The 19,720-nt window shown below is 41.8% G+C and overlaps 1 protein-coding gene across 4 annotated transcripts in view; it reads right to left on the minus strand.

Moving 5' to 3' along the window:
* Positions 1-365: 365 nt before the first annotated feature.
* The window catches only part of SH3GL2 (SH3 domain containing GRB2 like 2, endophilin A1), a 138,480-nt gene continuing 119,125 nt past the window's right edge, over positions 366-19,720 (minus strand). For 2 of the 4 annotated variants that reach the window (XM_045020126.1, XM_045020128.1), the window contains 6 exons: positions 15,595-15,738; positions 12,926-13,059; positions 10,817-10,975; positions 9,232-9,335; positions 4,226-4,356; positions 367-1,847 (listed from right to left, as the gene is read on the minus strand). In XM_045020126.1, coding sequence (XP_044876061.1) covers positions 1,648-1,847; positions 4,226-4,356; positions 9,232-9,335; positions 10,817-10,975; positions 12,926-13,059; positions 15,595-15,738 — 872 coding nt within the window. In that variant the 3' untranslated portion in view covers positions 367-1,647. Of the gene's footprint in view, positions 1,848-4,225; positions 4,357-9,231; positions 9,336-10,816; positions 10,976-12,925; positions 13,060-15,594; positions 15,739-19,720 lie in introns of all 4 variants that reach the window. The other 2 variants (XM_045020125.1, XM_045020127.1) reach the window with 2 other exon arrangements.

The following is a 19,720-nucleotide window of genomic DNA, read 5'->3' on the forward strand; positions in this document are numbered from 1 at the left end:
AGGTGAGTTGCGATCCACAGTGCTCTTTAATGATAGGTATTGTGTCACCAGAAGATTGCAAGCTGATGCATCACACTGAGCATAACATTCAATTAATACGCTGAATGCTTGTCTTATCCTGTTTACTTGGGTCACTCTAGTTATGGCTCTGACCCTGCTCTGACCACACTCCCATTGACTTTGATAGAAGCAGTGCTGGGTCTGATAATACTAAAAGGGAATTTTATGCTTTAGGATTGCCGCTCACTTTTAATGAAATATGCTTTCTGAAATCAGACACTGGATGAACTGGCACTTAGTACAAGCATTGTTCTTATACAAAGAGCACAATAATTCACAGCATCATTCTGGTTATTCTGTCAGCATTATTTATTTGAAATATCAATACTTTCCACAATATAGTTTATACATTAAGCAGTAGGATTGCCTTCATTTCATGGGATCCAGGACTGAAGTGGCACATCCAAAGCAGCACATTCAACCTCTGAAAGAGTCTGTACAATTTAGATAAATAGAACTCTGGATAACTAAACTAATAGAACTTTTACGACTGTTACAAAAAGAATGCTGATAAGCTAGGCACAGCACTGTACACACAAAATGCAGGAAGGGTGGGGAAGATTAAAGAGAACTAAACTTATGGGAAATGTTTTTGCGTATACAGCCACAAGTCTTCAATTGCTCAGCACAAAAATCAATTTTATTTAGTCCTCATTGAGGGCAGAATATGCACAAATGATGTTCAAAGAACACAAAGTAGACAAAAATAAAAAGGACTGTTGGTTGTTGGGTTTTTTTCCAGTGTATGAGTGTACTGAAGGCTCCCAGTGCTTGAATGATGTGATTTTGTGCCAAAACTTTACATGAAATACATAACACCTATGATAGTTTTATTCCCCACCCTGCCCCCTTGCTGGCATTTTGTTTATTGTGTTCAAAGTTTCTGAAGAGCAGACACATTTGGCTTGTAACCCAAGCTCTTTATTACTGGCCTTTTCTTTTTATAGTTTGCAATTTACCTGAAGATTGAACAGGCCTGTTATTAACAATCCAGAATATAAAACCAGTTGCAAGTAGGCAGCACGTACAGTACAATGGTAGCTCACTTTCAGAGAAACCGTAGGGTCAACATTATACTGGCTCTCTGAGAACAGTAACTGATTCTAAATCATTTTGTTCAGAAGACACAATGCTGGTGAGTCAATATTAGACCTGCGTGAGCCGTATCCTTGTGAAGGGAAAGATGGAATGTCAAGAACTTTTTCCCTCTTTTGATCAAGAACTAAGACTTAAAAGTAATACAGTGGTGATAGGCATTATCTTCCCAACAACACACTTGATTTCCTCTACTTCACCATGAGTCATCACTTTTGCTTGCCATTGTTTTCCCAATACCATATGAACAATGGCTCTGGTTACCACGGGCTGGCATACCATAGCGTACAAATCCACAGGCCATGTTGTGCTGCCTCAGAAGATACCACACATCACCACTATGCCGCATGACAACATGTAAACCAAAGATGCTCAGTGGGACTTGATGACTTTAACCACTGCAGTTTGCACTTGTGAGGTGTAGTAAGCAGCAGTTTGAAAGCAGTGGTATCAACATGACTATCTGGGTCAAGAGGTGATGAGTCAGCCATCCTAATGGGGCAAAGGTACCAGAATATCCACATAATTGATAGGGAAGAAGCCTGACTGGCCATGAAGCATCCCTTCATACCAGTTCTCATCAATCTGGTTAGTGAGGGTAATGACATCACCCTCTTTAAAGCCCAACTCCCCTTCATTTTCGGGGTCAAAGTCATACAGAGCTCGGCAGCATGGCTGATCCATTGGAATACCTAAAAAGAAGGGACAGAATGAAAAAGTGCTTAGAAATCTTGGTAAATACAGACTCTCCTGGTTATTATCATTAGCATGTTTCACCATTTCTATTACAATTTCCATTGTGTTTATGGATCCTTGACATCATCCAAAACTAGGACTAATAAAATGCCCTCAAAGCAGGCATCAATTTATGGTTCAGGTACTTCTCAAATTCCCATATCTGAAGCTTTGTTAACTGGGTGTTCTAGAACCCTGAAAACAACAAGCTAAGCCAGGTCACAGGTCACAACACTTCTCTGTCAGTTTGGGGTGTGATTTTTTTTCATGACAAAGCAAAAGTCCTATTGTAGATGCATTTATACTGACATAAAAGTACTCTTCTTGATATAGCTCAGACCACATCTGCACTACACATGTCTGACAGCACAGCTATGTTGATCAGGAGCATGAAGAGGTGTGATTCTCAGCCAACATAATTATTGCAGCAGAAGCCCCTAGTGTAGACACAGTTATGCTGGCAAAACTTCACTTTTAATAGCTTGTTTCACTCAGGGCTCGGCGGGGCGCGGGGGGGGGGAGGCGGTTGGGATTACTAGACAGGTACAAAGCTCAGCTTTGCTGGGTTAGATATGTCCACACTAGGAGCACATTGCTGGTACACTGGTATTCCTGGCAGGCATGGATAAGCGTTCATGTCACACTCACTGTCAGGACCCAGCCTGAGCTGGGGAAGCTAATGATCCAACCAGCAGACCAAATTTGGTGATGAATCCTGGTCACTGAGGCATGTTGCGCATACACTAACAAGAACTGGTATTCCTATACCAGTAGAGCATTTTCTAGCATAGACATGTCACTGAGGGAACTAGCATAAACAATAGCACTTTTTTTTTGCTGGTATAACTGTATCTACACTAGGAGGGATGGCAGTATAGATACACCTATACAGCTATATTGGCAACACTTTTAAACATAGACAAACCTTAAGTCCTTGAGACTCTTTTTTTTCAATTCTCTCCCATTCTCATTTTTGTAGTAGGTGGTTTCTGAAGAGCCTCTTATTCTACAACTTTCAAAGCATTAAACTCTCTGGAGGTGCTCAGCACTTCACATGATGGGGCTCCTACTGAAGAACCTTAGCAACCTATTCTTTGCAAAGTGTCTTAGTGAAATGCCAGTATCTACCATGAGAGGAAAATATAGTTTGTGGAAGATACAGCATCATCTGCATTTAACTCTCTTTGTATTTCTGTAGCAGAAAAGAGTTAAACTTACATCACATCAGTCCTAGTCCCAGCACAAAAAAAGTGAAGAAAAAACAGCTGGTGTCGTCACTGGGAGAGCATTAATAGATCACAGGCTGCACTCAGGCACTAGGAATCTGCATCTCATCCCCTCTGGCACTGTGGGGGTGAGCAGGGGTGTTTGAAATTACAGAGCAGCTTCTAGCTGCTATTACAGAATACAAAATGCAGGTGATGTTGTGCATCCACATCGAGGATGTCAAACATGCACATCAAGATCTGATGGGGAGAAAGGAAATCCTGATTACAGAACTAGGGGGAGAAAACATCCAATCCTGCAAGGTGGTGTGTGCTTGCAATTCCCACTGGTATCAATGGGAGTAGAGGGTACTCAGGGCCTTGCAAGATTGGGTTCAGGAAGAGAGAATACCCCTTATCACAATGATGTGTGATGACAAAGCATTCCTGCAAGGAGCAAAGTGATGTCATCTTAACATATGAACATTTTAAACAAAGTGATTATTTAAGTTACTAATAAGACATTTGTCACTGTTTATGCACTTGGTTTAATTTGCATTTCTCTCATCTGAACAATGAACATCAGTTCCACTTTTGTTCATCGTCATTTTCATTTTCAAGATCAGCTGCAATATCTGAGTTTCAACGACTGCATAGGAGTACTTTGGGGGTGGGGGCGTGATACGTTTCCATGGAAATCTTTTAATTGACCTCTAGGTTTTCTAAGTATCCATTTGTACAAAATCTAAATGTTAAGGCAAATTTAATGTGACACCATCACTTTAGGATGCTGTGGTGGATGGAATCACTGACCACTAAGCCACAGAATAAAATGGATCATCTACCTATCTAGGTGCTTGTACTATACCCAACACCATAGTATCTGAGCCCTTTATATGGAGAACTGTGCCAGAGTTGGCCATTGGACTAATTCCTTCAGTGCAATTGGTAATTTAGTTTCAATAGCTCTGCCCTCTTCTCCCTTATACCTTTACCCCTCCTCCCTTTGCAGTAGCTGGTTATATTCTGGTTGTGGGAAAGCTAAATTGAAAAAGTGAGCTTCATGCTTTTGCATCATAGCAAAAGATTCAGACAGACAAGACTACATTCTCCTTCCTCATTCCTTTTACCTGTTGGTTTAGGGGTGCTGGTCTGAGATATCCCTCCATTGTACTGGGTATTCTCACTACTGGAAAAATCCAGACTCATGCGGGGTTTGGGCTGATATTCTCTTCTGGGCTGAGTTGATGCTTCTTTTATTCTGCAAAATGTGAAGAAAGTTAAACAACAGAGCTATTTTCTTGTCAACAAACCGCACACTGAGATTAGTAAAAGATGGAGGTTTTTCTTCCTTTACTACCAAGGCTGAAGTTCGTGCTCAGTAATGGGCCAGACTAAACAGAGTTTGGTACATGGAGTGGCTTCCAGCTGCTAGATTAGTCTGAACTACAAAAAGCACATCATTTGACATCACTATGTGGAGCTACTAATCTTCTCCTCCACTATGAATTAGCATATTAGACTGGTTTGCCTTTGACTCATAGGCCTCATCTTCAATTGCTACAAAAGATGAATGTTTTACCTCCTGATAACTAACACAGGTGAAAACACAATGAAGACCAGGTACTTTCATTTTACTGTGAGGCAACATCACCAAGGTCAACCCCTGGAAGCGGTAAAGGGCCATTTATCTCATGGTAAAACTGAACTGCCTATTCTTCACTGTGTTTTTGCCTTAGGATAGCTCATGCATATAAGTTACTTCCAGGTTAAACGCATATATATATATTTAGCAGTTAAGACAAGACCATATTGAAGGGAGGGTTAATGAAAGGAAGGGACAAACAACATAGTCTCAGTGATGTCTAGTGAGGGCAGGTGCTGCACAAGCATCTCTAGCCAGCTCTTCAGCTCGATTCTGAGCCACAGGATCTCTGCTGTTCCACTCCTGGGCCTCATCTGACCAAAGGTGCTACTTTTGTGAGGATTACAAGGGTGGGTAAGGGTGAGATTACCACACTGATTTTCAGGAGCAAAGTCATTTCATTTGTAAATGGGGACAGTTATCTCGCAGAAGGGACCACAACTGCAGTTGATACCCATTCTCCCAATGGCAATGTTATGCATTGTTCAACCGATTTAATTATTCTTTTAATTATAAGATGATAAGTAACAGTCTGGCATGATTTGTTCTTGACAAATGCATGTTAACAACCTAATATCCTTCTCTGACAGGGTAACAAGCCTTGTGGATAGGGGGAAAGCAGTAGATGTGATATATCTTGACTTCAGTACAGCTTTGGATACTGTCTCATATGACCTTCTCATAAACAAACTAGGGAAATATAGCCTAGTCGAACCTGCTATAAGGTGGGTGCACAACCAGTTGGAAAATTGTCCTCAAAGAATACTTATCAATGGTTGACTGTCAAGCTGGAAAGGCATGTTAAGTGGGGTCCTGCAGGGATCTGTTCCGAGTCCGGTTCTATTCAATATCTTCATAAATTATTTGGATAAAGGCATAGGGAGTATACATATAAAGTATGTGGATTATACCAAGCTGGGAGGGGTTGCAAGCACTTTGGAGGACAGGATTAGAATTCAAAATGATCTTGACAAACTGGAGAAATGGTCTGAAATAAACAGGATGAAATTCATTAAGGACAAATGTAAAGTATTGCACTTGGGAAGGAATAATCAATTGCACAAACACAAAGTAGGAAATGAATGCCTAGGAAGGGGTATTGCAGACAAAGACCTGGGGGTTATAGTGGATCACAAACTAAATACGAGTCCATAGTGTAATACTATTGCCAAAAAAAAAAAAAGCAGCAAACATAATTCTGGGATATATTAGAAGGAGTATTGTAAGCCAGACACGTGAAGTAATTTTTCCACTCAGCACTGTGTCATCAGAGGTTTTAAGAACAGGTTAAACAAACACCTGTCAGGGATGGTCTAGTTAATACTTAGTCCTGCCCCAGTGCAGGGGACTGGACTAGATGACCAGTTGAGGTCCTTCCAGTCCTACATTTCTATTATTCTGACTGCTAAAAATAAAAATCTCTAGAAAAAGAATTTCAAATTGCAGGGGCTAAATCCAGGAAGGTGGTGACTCAATGGGAGCTGCATATGCTATGTGCCTCTCAGGATTTAGCTCAGAGACTTCACTGGGAACTATACCTGAGTAAAGACTTTTGGATATGACTCAGTAAGAGTTTTGCTTCAGTAATGTTGCTCAAACTTTGGTTTGAGCCAGGTTTGCTGCCATTAATGCTAATAGTACAAAGCGCATATATTAATATGTCTGCTATATGGCTTTTGTTGAAAATTCCTGTCTCTCACTTACGGCAGTTCTGATTCTTATATCCAGGATCTGATCACCCTTTAAAATACTATTACTGAGCCCCAGATAGGTTTTTTCCTCTTCAGAGTGCTATAAAAGCATTAACTAAATAATAGAGGTGGTTAATCGTCACAAAGCTTGTGTGAGGGAGGCAAGTATCATTTCTCTCAGATTGTGAAACTGAGGCAGATAGGTTTAGTGGCATGTCAAAAACCACACAGAGAGCCAGCATCAGAACTAGGACACAAACTCTCAAGCACTGACTCCCAAAGTGATGGTCAAACAACCCCTCTACCATGCTAGTGTCCTCAAAAGTGTGATCCAAGCCTGTTTTTTAATTTTTTCATTAAGACTAAAACAAAAACATCAGTCCAGTATTGTAAACGCTCATGATTTCATTGCAAGTATCGTGAGGTTTAGTATTTTTCTTACAGCCCCAGCTCCTGGAATGGTGTTATTTCATGGAAATCTCAGATTTCATTTAAAAATAAAATTAGTTTCTCGCCCTCATGGTTGCAGCAGAAAGTTTGGAAATGTGACCTATGTTTACCCTAAAAGCTCAGAAAACAAATAAAAAGAATGTGACATTTATTTTTAAAATCTCATGATTGTTTAAGCCAATATCATGACTGCTGGGGACTTGACTCATGGATTTTGAGCTCGTGGGATTAGCAATATTGGAAGACCTGGGCCTGGACTCTCAGTTCTTGTCTCAGGCTGGAAGAGGCTGGATGTCTGGGGGTAGAAAGTGCCAGAAGGGGCCGCTTTGCATTATTCAGCACCAATCCCTCAGGTTGATTAAGAGGTGGTAGCAATGGGATCTTTAGGATCCAGAAGGTTTGTGGCCATGAAAAATGAGTGACCTAGGGGAGGCAGATGTGTGTCATTCCCAAATGAAACCGTTTTCAATGGTAAGTGCAGCTGTATCTTGAAAAGTGACTGTAAAATTGGCAACGTGAGATTCCATGTTTGTGTCTCAGTGACTAAGGATCAAATCTGCTCAGTTTACAAGTAAAAAGCTTTTCCTTCACTGTGATTGCTTTGCAGTGTACAGGGATCTGAAAATTCATTTAAGTTCTTTGCTACTTGCATAACACCACCAGTAAAAGATCACGTAGGTCCAATTCTGCCATTAATGACACCTGTACAAGCCTATGGGTGTGAAGGCTGTGCAAACCCAGGTGTAATTGAGGCATAATTTGTTCTGCAGAATCTTTATTACTGGTGCTGATGAACAGTAACATATTTAAGCCATTGCTGCTGACCAGACTGGTGCAAGGCGCTCGAGATGCTGAAAGCGTCCTGACCAGTTATATAAACAAGGTAAAAAATCTAGACATTTACCAGACATGTGATGAGAGCAGAGGGGGACCTGCACTGCGTTGGAGGCTGGCTGTGGGTCTTAAAGGGAGAGGAATCTGCGGTGGGGAGGAGGCATGTCCACTTTGGCCTGTGCTTATAACAACATCTAGACTGTGACCCAACATGTCTGATCATTTTAATCTTTCTATACAATACGTGAACTACCGTATTCATGCAGAATGGCTTGGCAATCCTCCTTTGCTGGCTGCTTACACTGTTCTGTAAACTGCAGCCAAAACCACCCTGCCAAGCAGTCTAACTGCCATAACAAGTTCTGTACATTATGCTTAAGCTGCAGCTGAGCTAAGACAAATGTAGGAGTCAGGACAGTATAGGATGTGTGTGCTAGCAAATGTGTGCGTTAGCAAATAATGAAATGGCAAGGCCTAGCGTTACCAGAAACTATACTTATAGCATTGATAGCAGAAAACTAAAAACCATGAAGACTTTGCTTTGTATTAATTTTACTGAATGTGTGAGAACACTATATTAACATCAGCAGCTGTTCGGATTTATGGTCACTTCCTTCCATGTCCAAGATTTTAGGAGAAGAGTCATTCAGGATTAAATGTAACCAGAGAAGGCAAATAAATCCTTTTCATTATTATCTGACTCTCTCTCAGATCTGTTTTCCAAAGTGTGTGTATGTGGGGCGGGGGGTGGATGGGAGATTTTCGTTTTAAACTGCAATTGTCCTCTTTTCAAATGGAACCAATCTGTTTAATCTAGCTGGAAAGAACTGTGTAAGTAACAACAGGTTTGTAACATTAAAAAGACACGGTCAGTTCTGAGATGATATGCACAGCCACAGGGGAGTAGTGGAAAGGAGCAAACTCAGTGTGACAACCCTTGTACGAATAGTGGCTGTGATACTAGAGCTGAGAAGAGGGATTTTTTTTTTAAATTGGCAGATCATGGGGCTCCTTAAGACCCCTTTTAGGTTATGGAGTTCAGTGTGTGCAGGGTGATGGGGAACAGGATAAAAAGATAGTGTCCTTCAATTAGGATAATTTACAACTCATTTGTTTTTTAGAAAGCCAATGCAAAAATTGATACATGCCAAGGCTCTGATTCCTGAAAGCAGATTAAGTCCATCCATCCAACAAAGCACTTAAACATATGCTTAACTCCCATCACTTCAACTGGATTTAAGCGCATGCTTTCAGTTAAGCACATGCTTTACTGAATAGGAGAGGTTTTTTTCCTGAATTGGGGGGCGTAAGTCAGGAGCACTTGAATAAAAGTGCATAATTTTACTTACTAATGTCTCCAGCCAGCATGAACCTAGACTTGCAACTGCCTTAGAGGACAGCACTGTTATGATTATAAAATGGAAAAAGATCTTTTAAATGTCTTACATCCAGCACATATTTTGCCTTTGTACAGAAGAAGAGTAAATTCCAGAGTCTGATGAGAAGTGAATGTTACCTCTCTTCCAACTTGGCAGTAACTTGCTGTAGGATCTCTGTTGCCTGTCTGTGGTACTTCAGCTGGGCTTCTACAAGAGCAGAAAGCTGACTCACTTGTTCAATCTATGGATCAACATGAAAAATCAAGTCTTAGTTCAATACTGTTGAGCAGCAGTGTTCAAACAGCTTCCGTGGAACATTACTGCTCTGATACCTCAGAGGTACCTTTCCTTTCTCTCTGCAATCTTGCCTCCTCTTTATAAGTCAGATAATAACTAGGGACCAGTTAAGCTTGACTTATCTATTTGTTACTGCACATGGTTAGGTCACTAGGCCATATATATGGGGGCTGCAGCTACAGCTCTTTCTCAACTGATCACCTCCGTGGGCTTAGTCACACGTGCAAGGGGCCTCAAGACCCAACTCATTCTGAGAATTCTGTGTACAGAAGAATGAGAAAAGTGCAATAAGAAGGGACGGCAGAAGGAACCTTCCCTTGTATTGTGCAGCCTGAGTTTGAGGCATGCAGAATGACAAGGGCTTTCCTTAGACACAGGCCAGTAGAGCTGGCTGGCCACATAGGGAAAGAGTATAGTGCCCCTCAAAATGGGGTGTAGGTAGTGGAAGTGCACTCATTGTCTCTTCCTTAGGGAGAACCAATGCGCCCTCTGGGGCAACATGACTCCCCACAGAACTTCATGACATTGTTAAAATGGTACAATCTGGGTCAAAACAAACTAGCCATGTGGGGATGGATGGAAAAATTGGTGAAATAATAAAAAAAAATCCAGACTGTATTGTGCAGTTACTCCTTTCAGTTGTATGCACTCCAAGACAGCTATATTTATTTTATGTACATAGTTTAAGGCCCCTTTCCACTGCTCTGACAGTATACAGGGGCCTTAGAGTGGGGTATGAAATTTAAATCTAAATAATTCCACTCATTTATCTATTTCACTTGAAACATTAAATCTGTAGATTCAAGAGCATAGAAATGAAATAGAATGGATTTTAGTGTAGAGGAATTCCTTCCTCCAAAAGGAGGAGTACCATTGTCTTCTTTTGATTTTGCAGTTTTCAACCTTATTTATGAAGGGAAAAAAGACCCCAATGTCTTTGGTTTCAATTAATGCTGCTCATTTTTCCAGCGTAATGCTCAAGTCTCAGCTATTCTATAAGCAGAAGTTACATTGCCAAGCCATGTTTGAATAGTCATGTACCAGAGTTTATGGGAAATCATGACTTGTGGACAAGCACGTATATAATTCTGATCATGGAGATATTCTTTCTTTTGCCATAAATATCCTTAAACTGTTAGTGAGAATGAAATATTAACAGTGGAATATTTTCTCTCTCTCAGGTATTTATATGATCCCCTTTAGCATGACATCTGAGTCTCTCATAATCCCCTCTGAGGTAGGAAAGTGCTATTATTCCCATTTTACAGATGAGGAACAGAGCAACAGAAAGGCTGAAAGATCGAAGTCACACAGGAAGTTTGTGGTGGAGCAGGGACTTGAAGTCTGTCTAGTGCCCTCACCACTGGACCATTCTTCCTCTCATTTCAAAAGTCAGTTCAAAACATAAATAAGGGATTTCCTCACATCCATCTCCAGAAGGTTATACATGCTTGACTCAGCTATTTCTTTGGACTCATCAAATTTCTCCAGAGCTTGGCGTAGCTCCTCATCAGGGAGCCTGCCTTGTCTTTTCTTTTTGTAATCGAAGTCCAGGCGTCGACCTTCCATTTTCTTCAGGTGGTGCTGAAAAATATGAAAGGGAAATAGTGTGTATATGATGGAAACAGTTTCCCAACTCCTCTTTCTTTGCTTTAAGTCCACTACATTCAGTCAGTCAACAGAGGCTGAAAATATATGCTGCCAATCTACTATACATCACAGTTTTATGGGAGTAAAGGAGCACAGAAAAGTGAGGTAGGTTTACACTTCAAAGGGAGCACCATGGCATTTTGTGTCAAAACATCAAAGCCGCTCCATCGCAGAGTGATTTACAACAAGAGAACACAATGGCAAATTGCAGTGACACCTAGATACATGAGAATTGATAGTAATTTATAGTTTTATTTATAATCTAGAATTATCTGCATACTGTGCATATCCTCCAGGAGTTTAGGAACAATGTTTTCCTTACATTCTAGTTTTCTTTCCCAGTACAACTAAGGGGATAATTTTTGCAGTTCTCACAAGATCAGCAATGCATCTTAATTTCTGAGTGATTTATTAACTTACCAAACATCACTGCTATCACTGTATTTAGTTAGCAAATTCCATATTAGGTTCACTAAAGCATTTTTTTTTAAAAGAGCAGGTTAGAGAAACAGCTGTCAGGAATGGTCTAGATCAGTGGTCCCCAACCTTTTCGGCTGAAATTTGGGAGCGATGCCTCTTGATGACGTCACTTGTCGATGGCAAGCGGCGTCAGCGAGAGGCATCCCCGCTGAAATTTGGGAGCGACGCCTCTCGATGACGTCACTTGTCGGCGACAAGCGGCGTCAGCGAGAGGCGTCCCCGCCGAAATTCAGGAGTGACGCCTCTTGATGACGTCACTTGTCGGCAACAAGCAGCATCAGCGAGAGGCGTCCCCGCTGAAATTCGGGGGCGACGCCTCTCGATGATGTCACTTGTCGGCGACAAGTGTCGTCATCGAGAGGCGTCTCCACCGAAATACCGCTGAAATTCGGCAGCATTTCTGTGGGTGCTCTCCCAGGGGCCAGGACGCGGGGGCAGGCGTCCGCGGGCACCACGTTGGGGACCACTGGTCTAGATAATACTTAGTTCTGCCATAAGTGCAGGGGATTGGACTAGATGATCTTTTGAGGTCTCTTCCAGTCCTATTATTATAAATGCCACTGGTGGCTCAGGGACTAAGAAAGTAAAGCACTAAAGAATGAGTATTTTAGGTTTTCATTACCAAAATACAAGAAATAATTTGTGATCTGACATGATTCACTCAGCAAACACTGAGTGCCAAACTTTTAAAACATCAAGGTCCCCTTCTGAGGCCCCAATTCTACACTTAACTTTATCCCGGCAAGTGTCATTGAATGCACGTGTGAAGTTACTCACATGTGCAAGGGTTTGCAGAATTGGGACACAAATTTATACCGACAAGTGTGTGTGTGATGTCACTTGCACCAGCAAAAAACAAATGTGTGCATACCGTATACAGCATTTGCACATACAAATAAAGTAGCTGGCTAACTACTTAATTTGCACACTCAAATGATGATTGTGTTTCAAATTCTGGGGAGTTTGTAGGTGCAAATCACCGGGCATATAGAACTGCAAGTGCAAATTCAGAGGCAGCTATTCAAAATCTGGATCTAAGGTAAGCCACCATTAACACTGACCTAAATTATTTAAATGCACACTAGAAAACCACTTATAATTTGTAAGTGATTTTTTTATGCTAGAATTAGAATACAGCAGCCAGGCTTGCACAATAATGGATTTTTCAAGACAGACAATGTGGTTTGTCACTAAAAATAATGTTGGCATTTTGCTCCTGATCACTTAAAAAAGCCACTGAATGGAAGGAAATTGATTTGACTTTTATTATTCAAAGAGGAAAAAAATTAGGCCTTTTAGGGATTTACAAAGACCTTGAGCCTCACAGCTAAAGTAAGGGTCTTGAAAATATACAGGGTGTTTATTTGGCTTTCCAAAATCATGCAACTCCATCTCTGGCAATACCTGTATTTCTCTCAGATCTTTATCATGGAGATTCTGCAGGGGATCTATGAAGTTCTGCTTCACTTCGATGTCCAAAGAATCTTTGACTTCAGAAAGTTCTCTCATAGCTTCCCCAACATCACCCAAGGCTGGGCCTGGAATAGAAGAGTGTGTCTAGTTTACCTTAAATACAAACAGTGGGATGTGGTTCTGCATTAATACAGAACAGAGCTGAGACACAGACCTCAGTTAAGAATAAAATTGAATCTTCAGTTTTAAATACATGGCAGAAAAATATGAGACATTGTGGGAAGGCCACAATGAATGCCATAGTTTTGCAGCCACAGAAATTGAACTGTACTTCAGAATCCAAGCTTTTTTTAAAATCAAAGGCCCATATGGTGGTAAAAGAAAACCTGCCAGAGATAAACCATCTACACCTGATGCAGTGTTGTCTTCTGTAGGCTGCAGATTTTGTGAAACAGTCATTCTATCAGAGGTCTGACCAGCCCTATTAATTTTAAATGGGGTGTGTTGACTCTGGCCATTTATATGTCAAAATCATTAGCAATCTCACTGCTGAGCATTTTATCAGAAACATCAAACTGACAATCTGACAAACTGACTATTTATCCTGTAATTTACGATATTCCTAGTGACAAAACCTCCAGAAACAACTTCTAAAATTACTCACAGCCCAATAAAAAAAATTATTCAGTGCTCTGAAAATACAGATTTGAAGGGAAGTGCAAAATAAAATGAATATTAAAAGCAGAGGGTATCCCCTGTACTGGCTATATTATTGATTTTTACCGTTAATTCAATAACTAAATATTAAATTTAAAATCCTCAGTTTCAAAATTTAACTGAAGTCTAGTGTATTCAGCAGGTGATGTAGTTTAGCCCATCTCCCAGTACCTCAGCTGCTAGGTAGGAATCCAGCCCTACTGCTGGGAGAGATGATGTTCATTGCACCCCCAATATAGCCACCAAACATTGGCAAGATCTGGCCCCAGTGTTTTTGAACCTCCCCGGCAACTGTGGTTCACAAAAACTACTCTTCTTATCTGTCCCATGAAGCAGTAGCAGAGAATCCAAACCTGCTTTGAGACTTGGAATGGAGGAAAAGAGTTTAATTTTAAATAAGTTGGTTATGAAACTAAGACCTGCACACCAAAAAAAGTAAGCCCGCCTAACAACGAATCCCAGTCATTAGCTTGGTCTCCCAAACAGAGGGCCTCACCAACATATTGTATAACCAGAGAGCCTGCCGTAGGCATCCAGAGGAATGATGACTAATACCTAGAAGCAGCATTACTAGGTAGGAACCTATGGATATAGCCATGCTGCCTTTTGCCAACATGATCATCGGGATTACACAGGAATTTGTTCAGATTACACTTTATTAAGCCAATTTGTTAAAAAGATGTTTGAAATTTATCACGCGAGAGAGAATTGATTTGAAAAAAAAAAAGCCAGCACTGTTCAGCAGAATCAGTCCATGGCTGTTAAATTAATTAGTAGGTAATTTGGGTCTAGGAGGATTAAACCAAACCAGAAGGCACCTTTTCTTCTGTAGATGTCTTCATGCCAGGAATAGAATTTTATTAAAGCTTAGAATAGAAGAGAATTTTTGAGTTATTGTTCAAGCAACCTAGTAGTGTAAAACTGTCTGCACAGAGCTCCACACAAATGGGTTATGGAGATACAACAAGAACCTGTTGTAGATGTGATCTCACTAATTAGGCTGAAGATGACATCCACTGTTGAAACGTAACTTCAGTATTCCTTACCCAGCAAAACTCCCAGTGATTTCAATGGGAGTTTTGATGCATAACGAATGAGAAAAGTGTGGACTAGTACCCTAAAATGTAGAGTTGAGGCAGCAGAAAGACCAGGTAGAGTGAGAGGAATTAACATTTTCAACTCATCATTGTCCATTGGATTTTTTGTTGTTGTTAGCCTTTATTCCATATCTGCAGTGAAGGTAGTGACATTCTTTTGTCAGAGGCGGCGCTAGAAATTTCGCTGCCCCAAGCAGGGCGGCTTGCCGCGGGAGGCGCTCTGCCGGTCACCGGTCCTGCGGCTCCACCAGACCTCCCGCAGGCGTGCCTGCGGAGGGTCTGCTGGTCCCGCAGCTCCACCGGACCCTCCACAGGCACGCCTGCGGGAGGTCCACTGGAGCCGCGGGACCTGCGGAAGGTCCACCGGAGCCGCCTGCCGCCCTCCCGGCAACCGGCAGAGCGCCCCCTGCGGCATGCTGCCCCAAGCACGCGCTTGGCGTGCTGGGGTCTGGAGCCGCCCCTGCCTCCTGTAAGGAGTCTGAGGACAGGAGAGCTTTTAGCATGACTGTAGGAGGGTATGAACTCCCTATAATAGTATCGCTTCTGATTATTCTACTCTTTTGGTCAGAATGCATCATTACAATGTACACAGTAAGGTGGTATAAAGCCTATCTAGATATCACCCCAAATGAAAATGGCTTGGCTTTCACCAGTCAGAAAACAATCTCCACTTCACATCCTGGGAAGATATTGGATCTACATCATCTTGATTGACATAGGCCTGCTGGGAATTGAACAGTCTGACGGTATCTGGACTTTGCATTTATTGCAGGCTGTTCTCCAAAGCTCTTACTCTACACAAGCACTAATATACTCGCATAATTCAAAGGGAAGAAACCACATTACCAAAGTTGCATTCATCTCCGAGTTCTCTTCCAAACTTCAGCATAGCTTCTGCCAATAAGGCCTCAGCCTGTGGGTAGCCGGGTCCTTTTTCCTGCCCTCGAATTTTTGACATTGTGTTGATCATGTTGAGTTTAGCTCTGGAAGCTGCAAGCAGACCAATAACAGAGTTACAGAAGGGCAGTAAATGGGGTATAGACTTTATAAGTATTGTATCTTAAACTGCAAGAGATAGAGTACAGGAGAGCTCCCTTGTGTTCTCAAAAAAGAATTACTAAGCTACTTGTAACATGTTCAAAGTACAGTAGAAGTTGCTGTTGAACACGTATGTCAGATAAATTGAAGATTCACTCTCAATGTTCAGCAAATTTTTGGAAAGAAGGGGTGAAATCCTGGCCTCACAGATATCAACAGGAATTTTGCCATTGACATCATAGGTGCCTTATTTGACCTGGAATGTTCAGAGTGGAGACCTTATACTGCTCCCTATGAAGTCCATGTCAAAATACCCCTGGATTTCAAGAGAACAAAAGAAGCCCCAGGAACAGTCTAGGGACTAGTCACTGATATCCATTGCAGCTCAGGGAGTGGAAAATGAAGGACGCTCTAACCCATTTACATTCTCCCAGTCTTCAGGTCACTGGGCAACAATCCAGTCTCAAGGTACAACCTAGATTGGTTTCCCAAAAGGCTGGTACAGCAGCTGGGGACCAGCAGCGTATACTAACTCCTCTGCCACACTCCCATATGCCCAGTCATATGCCCTATACTGCAGCTGTGGTAGTGGAGAGGGGACACAGAAACCACTATCTTGGGAAAGCCTTAGATAGCCAGTTAAGCCATCACTGCAGCAGCTTTGCACCAGTGGATGACCAAAGATGATGCAGTAGGGGCCAGAATCTGGTCCTCCATATTTCCTAGATGTAATATTTGTCTTTATTTATTTATTGAATATAAAATATATCAAATATTATTTCAGAAAATTTGGGCATATAGAAGCTTGCAATCCCCTTGTTATTTTTACTAGGATTTTGGGAAGACACCTGGGTTGATATAAAAAAGAAATTGTGTTACAACTCATATTTTCTCTCCAATACACCAATGCAAAAAACTCCCCCACCAAAAAACAGTGATTATTTAAAAAGACACAGGGACTATCAGAATTGATAAAAACAAAAACAAAGATGAAGAAATGAACTAATTCAATAGCCCATATTGTGTGGTGAATGCTGCCACTGCAGAAAGAGTTTGTGAACGGCATATACAGTGTGTGTTTTCATAGAAGATTAGGGTTGGAAAAGTCCTTAGGTCATCTAGTCCAACCCCTTGCTCAAAGCAGGACCAACACCAACCAAATCATCCCAGCCAGGGCTTTGTCAAGCCAGGCCTTAAAAACCTCTAAGGATTTAAAACCCACCACCTCCCTAGGTAACCCATTCCAGTGCTTCACCCACCATCCTCCTAGTTAAATAGTGTTTCCTAATATCCAGCCTAGACCTCCCCCACTGCAATTTGAGACCATTGCTCCTTGTTCTGTCATCTGCCACCACTGAGAACAGCTGAGCTCCACCTCTTTGGAACCCCTCTTCAGGTAATTGAAGGCTGCTATCAAATCCCCCCCCCTCACTCTTCACTTCCACAGATTAAATAACCCCAGTTCCCTCAGCCTCTCTTCATAAGTCATGTGCCCCAGCCCTCTAATCATTTTCGTTGCCCTCCACTGGACTGTCTCCAATTTGTCCACATCCTTTCTGTAGTGGGGGACCCAAAACTGGACACAATACTCCAGATGTGGCCTCACCAGTGCTGAATAGAAGGGAATAATCACTTCCATTGATCTGTTGGCAATGCTCCTACTAATGCAGCCCAATATGCCGTTAGCATTCTTGGTAACAAGGGCACACTGCTGACTCATATCCAGCTTCTCATCCACTGTAATCCCCAGGTCCTTTTCTGCAGAACTGCTGCTTAGCCAGTCAGTCCCCAGCCTGTAGCGATGCATGGGATTCTTCCGTCCTAAGTGCAGAACTCTGCACTTGTCCTTGTTGAACCTCATCAGATTTCTTTTGGCCCAATCCTCCAATTTGTCTAGGTCACTCTGGACCCTGTCCCTACCCTCCGGCGTATCTACCTCTCCCCCTAGTTTAGTGTCTGCGAACTTACTGAGGGTGCATTGTATTATATTTCTAATATTTCTGATATTTTATTCTATTTCTAATTTTGTCAACTACAATAAATAAGCAACTGTACCATTGTAAATCATTGCACAATAGGAAAAATTTAAACCACAAAACAAACATACATTTAAATATTTCTATGAGTCTGATCTGATTTAAATTCAGAAGAGCAAAGGCAATTCAAAATTAAGGATGACATGCCATCTGTAATCCTTCCTGTTGTGCATCAGTATTGCAGCACAGATGCAAGATTATTCAGTATTTGGACACCACAGGAGTACATAAGCACAATGGATCCAAGAAGTATTTTACTCTTGGCTCAATTCACTCTTAGATGAAATACTATGAATGAAGATCTGGAGACTGCTGCTACTTTTCACATTGTGGCTTTTATGTGCTAAAACCAGGAAATTGTCTAAATACATATTTTGCTTGTGAAGAACATTATGAAAGAATAGCATATTTTGAGCATAGTGTATGTTTTTGTAAGAGTCTTCTCACTACCCAAAAGTGCCACTGGACCATACTATTTTGAATTTTTGATGCTATAGAACTACAGGCAACAAACTGACAATCCAATGAGAGAGACTCAATTTTAATGAGATGTCAGCAGCACACTCCACCTCTGTGCTGCAAAAGGGAGCATTCCTCTGCTATTGCTGGGTTGGAAGATGTCTGACACGTTATTCTCTTAGAGCCTGATCCAAAGTCCATTGAAGTCAATGAAAAGATTCCTGTTGTCTTCAAAGGGCTTTGAATCAGGTCCTTAATATGCCAGGGTTAAAAAAAAAAAGGCAGTCTGCTAGCCCTCATGTTACCCCCTGGCTAATGATCCTGAGATGGGTGAGGAGAAGAAAAGAAGCTGGGGAACTATGGGAAAGAAAAGAAAAGAGATGAGGGCTCTGACAACGGAGCATAATGGAGAAAACAGAACAAGGGGTTGGGGTAAAAGATAGGAGAGAAAATATTGGAGCATGAGGAAAGAAAAAGTATAAATAGCAGAGAAAGGGAATGGTGAAGAGAAAGACAAAGACAAATGGGAGACAAGGGGAATGTTTTTTAAGAAAAAAAAGTAGAGAGAAACAGGAAAAGGAGAAAAATACAAGAGAATAAATAAAAGGCACACTCTGGCCAGATAGGAAGGCAGGGCGAGGGGGATCAAAAGCAGAGAAGAGAATTGTCAAGGCTCATTCCCCACTCTGGCACTTCGAGTGTAGAAGGTGGGGGCCCGCAAGGATTCTGAAAATTAATACTGAGCACTCCAGGTTTCTATTAACTCCCAAGGTTACAGTTTCTCTCTGACCTTGCATGGGTAGATGCTGCCACCAACCAAGTGCAAAAAACCCCTTTGGACACAGGAAGGAGCACTTGGGAATTCCTCCCCGTGGGGTACCCTCAAGCTCTTTCACGCCCCCACCCCTCAGGGAAGAGCGGAGAAGAAAACAGGAAATCAGCTGTTGCCAGCTGCTAGTTAAACAAAATATGCACAAACCTCTTAGGACACCAAAAATCGAATCCTGTTCTTAAAAAAAGATAAATTTTATTAAAAACAAAAAGAAAGAAAATACCATATATACTCGTTCATTAGCCCGTTCATTTATAAGCCGACCCCCCAAAACAGATAGGTAAAAATAGCTGTATGACCCTTTCATAAGCAGACCCTATATTTCAGGGGTTGGAAAACTTTGGCTCCCGGCCCGTCAGGGTGAGCCGCTGGTGGGCTGGGACGTTTTGTTTACTTGGAGCGTCTGCAGGCATGGAGCCCCTCAGCTCCCTGTGGCCACGGTTCGCCATTGGCTGGGAATGGCAAACAGCGACCACAGGGAGCTGAGGGGTTCCATGCCTGCAGACACTCCAGGTAAACAAAACTACAATGTATTAGATCCAGGATCAGCAACCTTTGGCGCGCGGCCCACCGGGTAAGCACCCTGGTGGGCCGGGCCGGTTTGTTT

This window comes from Mauremys mutica, chromosome 6 (assembly GCF_020497125.1).
Source record: "Mauremys mutica isolate MM-2020 ecotype Southern chromosome 6, ASM2049712v1, whole genome shotgun sequence".
NCBI lineage: Eukaryota > Metazoa > Chordata > Testudines > Geoemydidae > Mauremys > Mauremys mutica.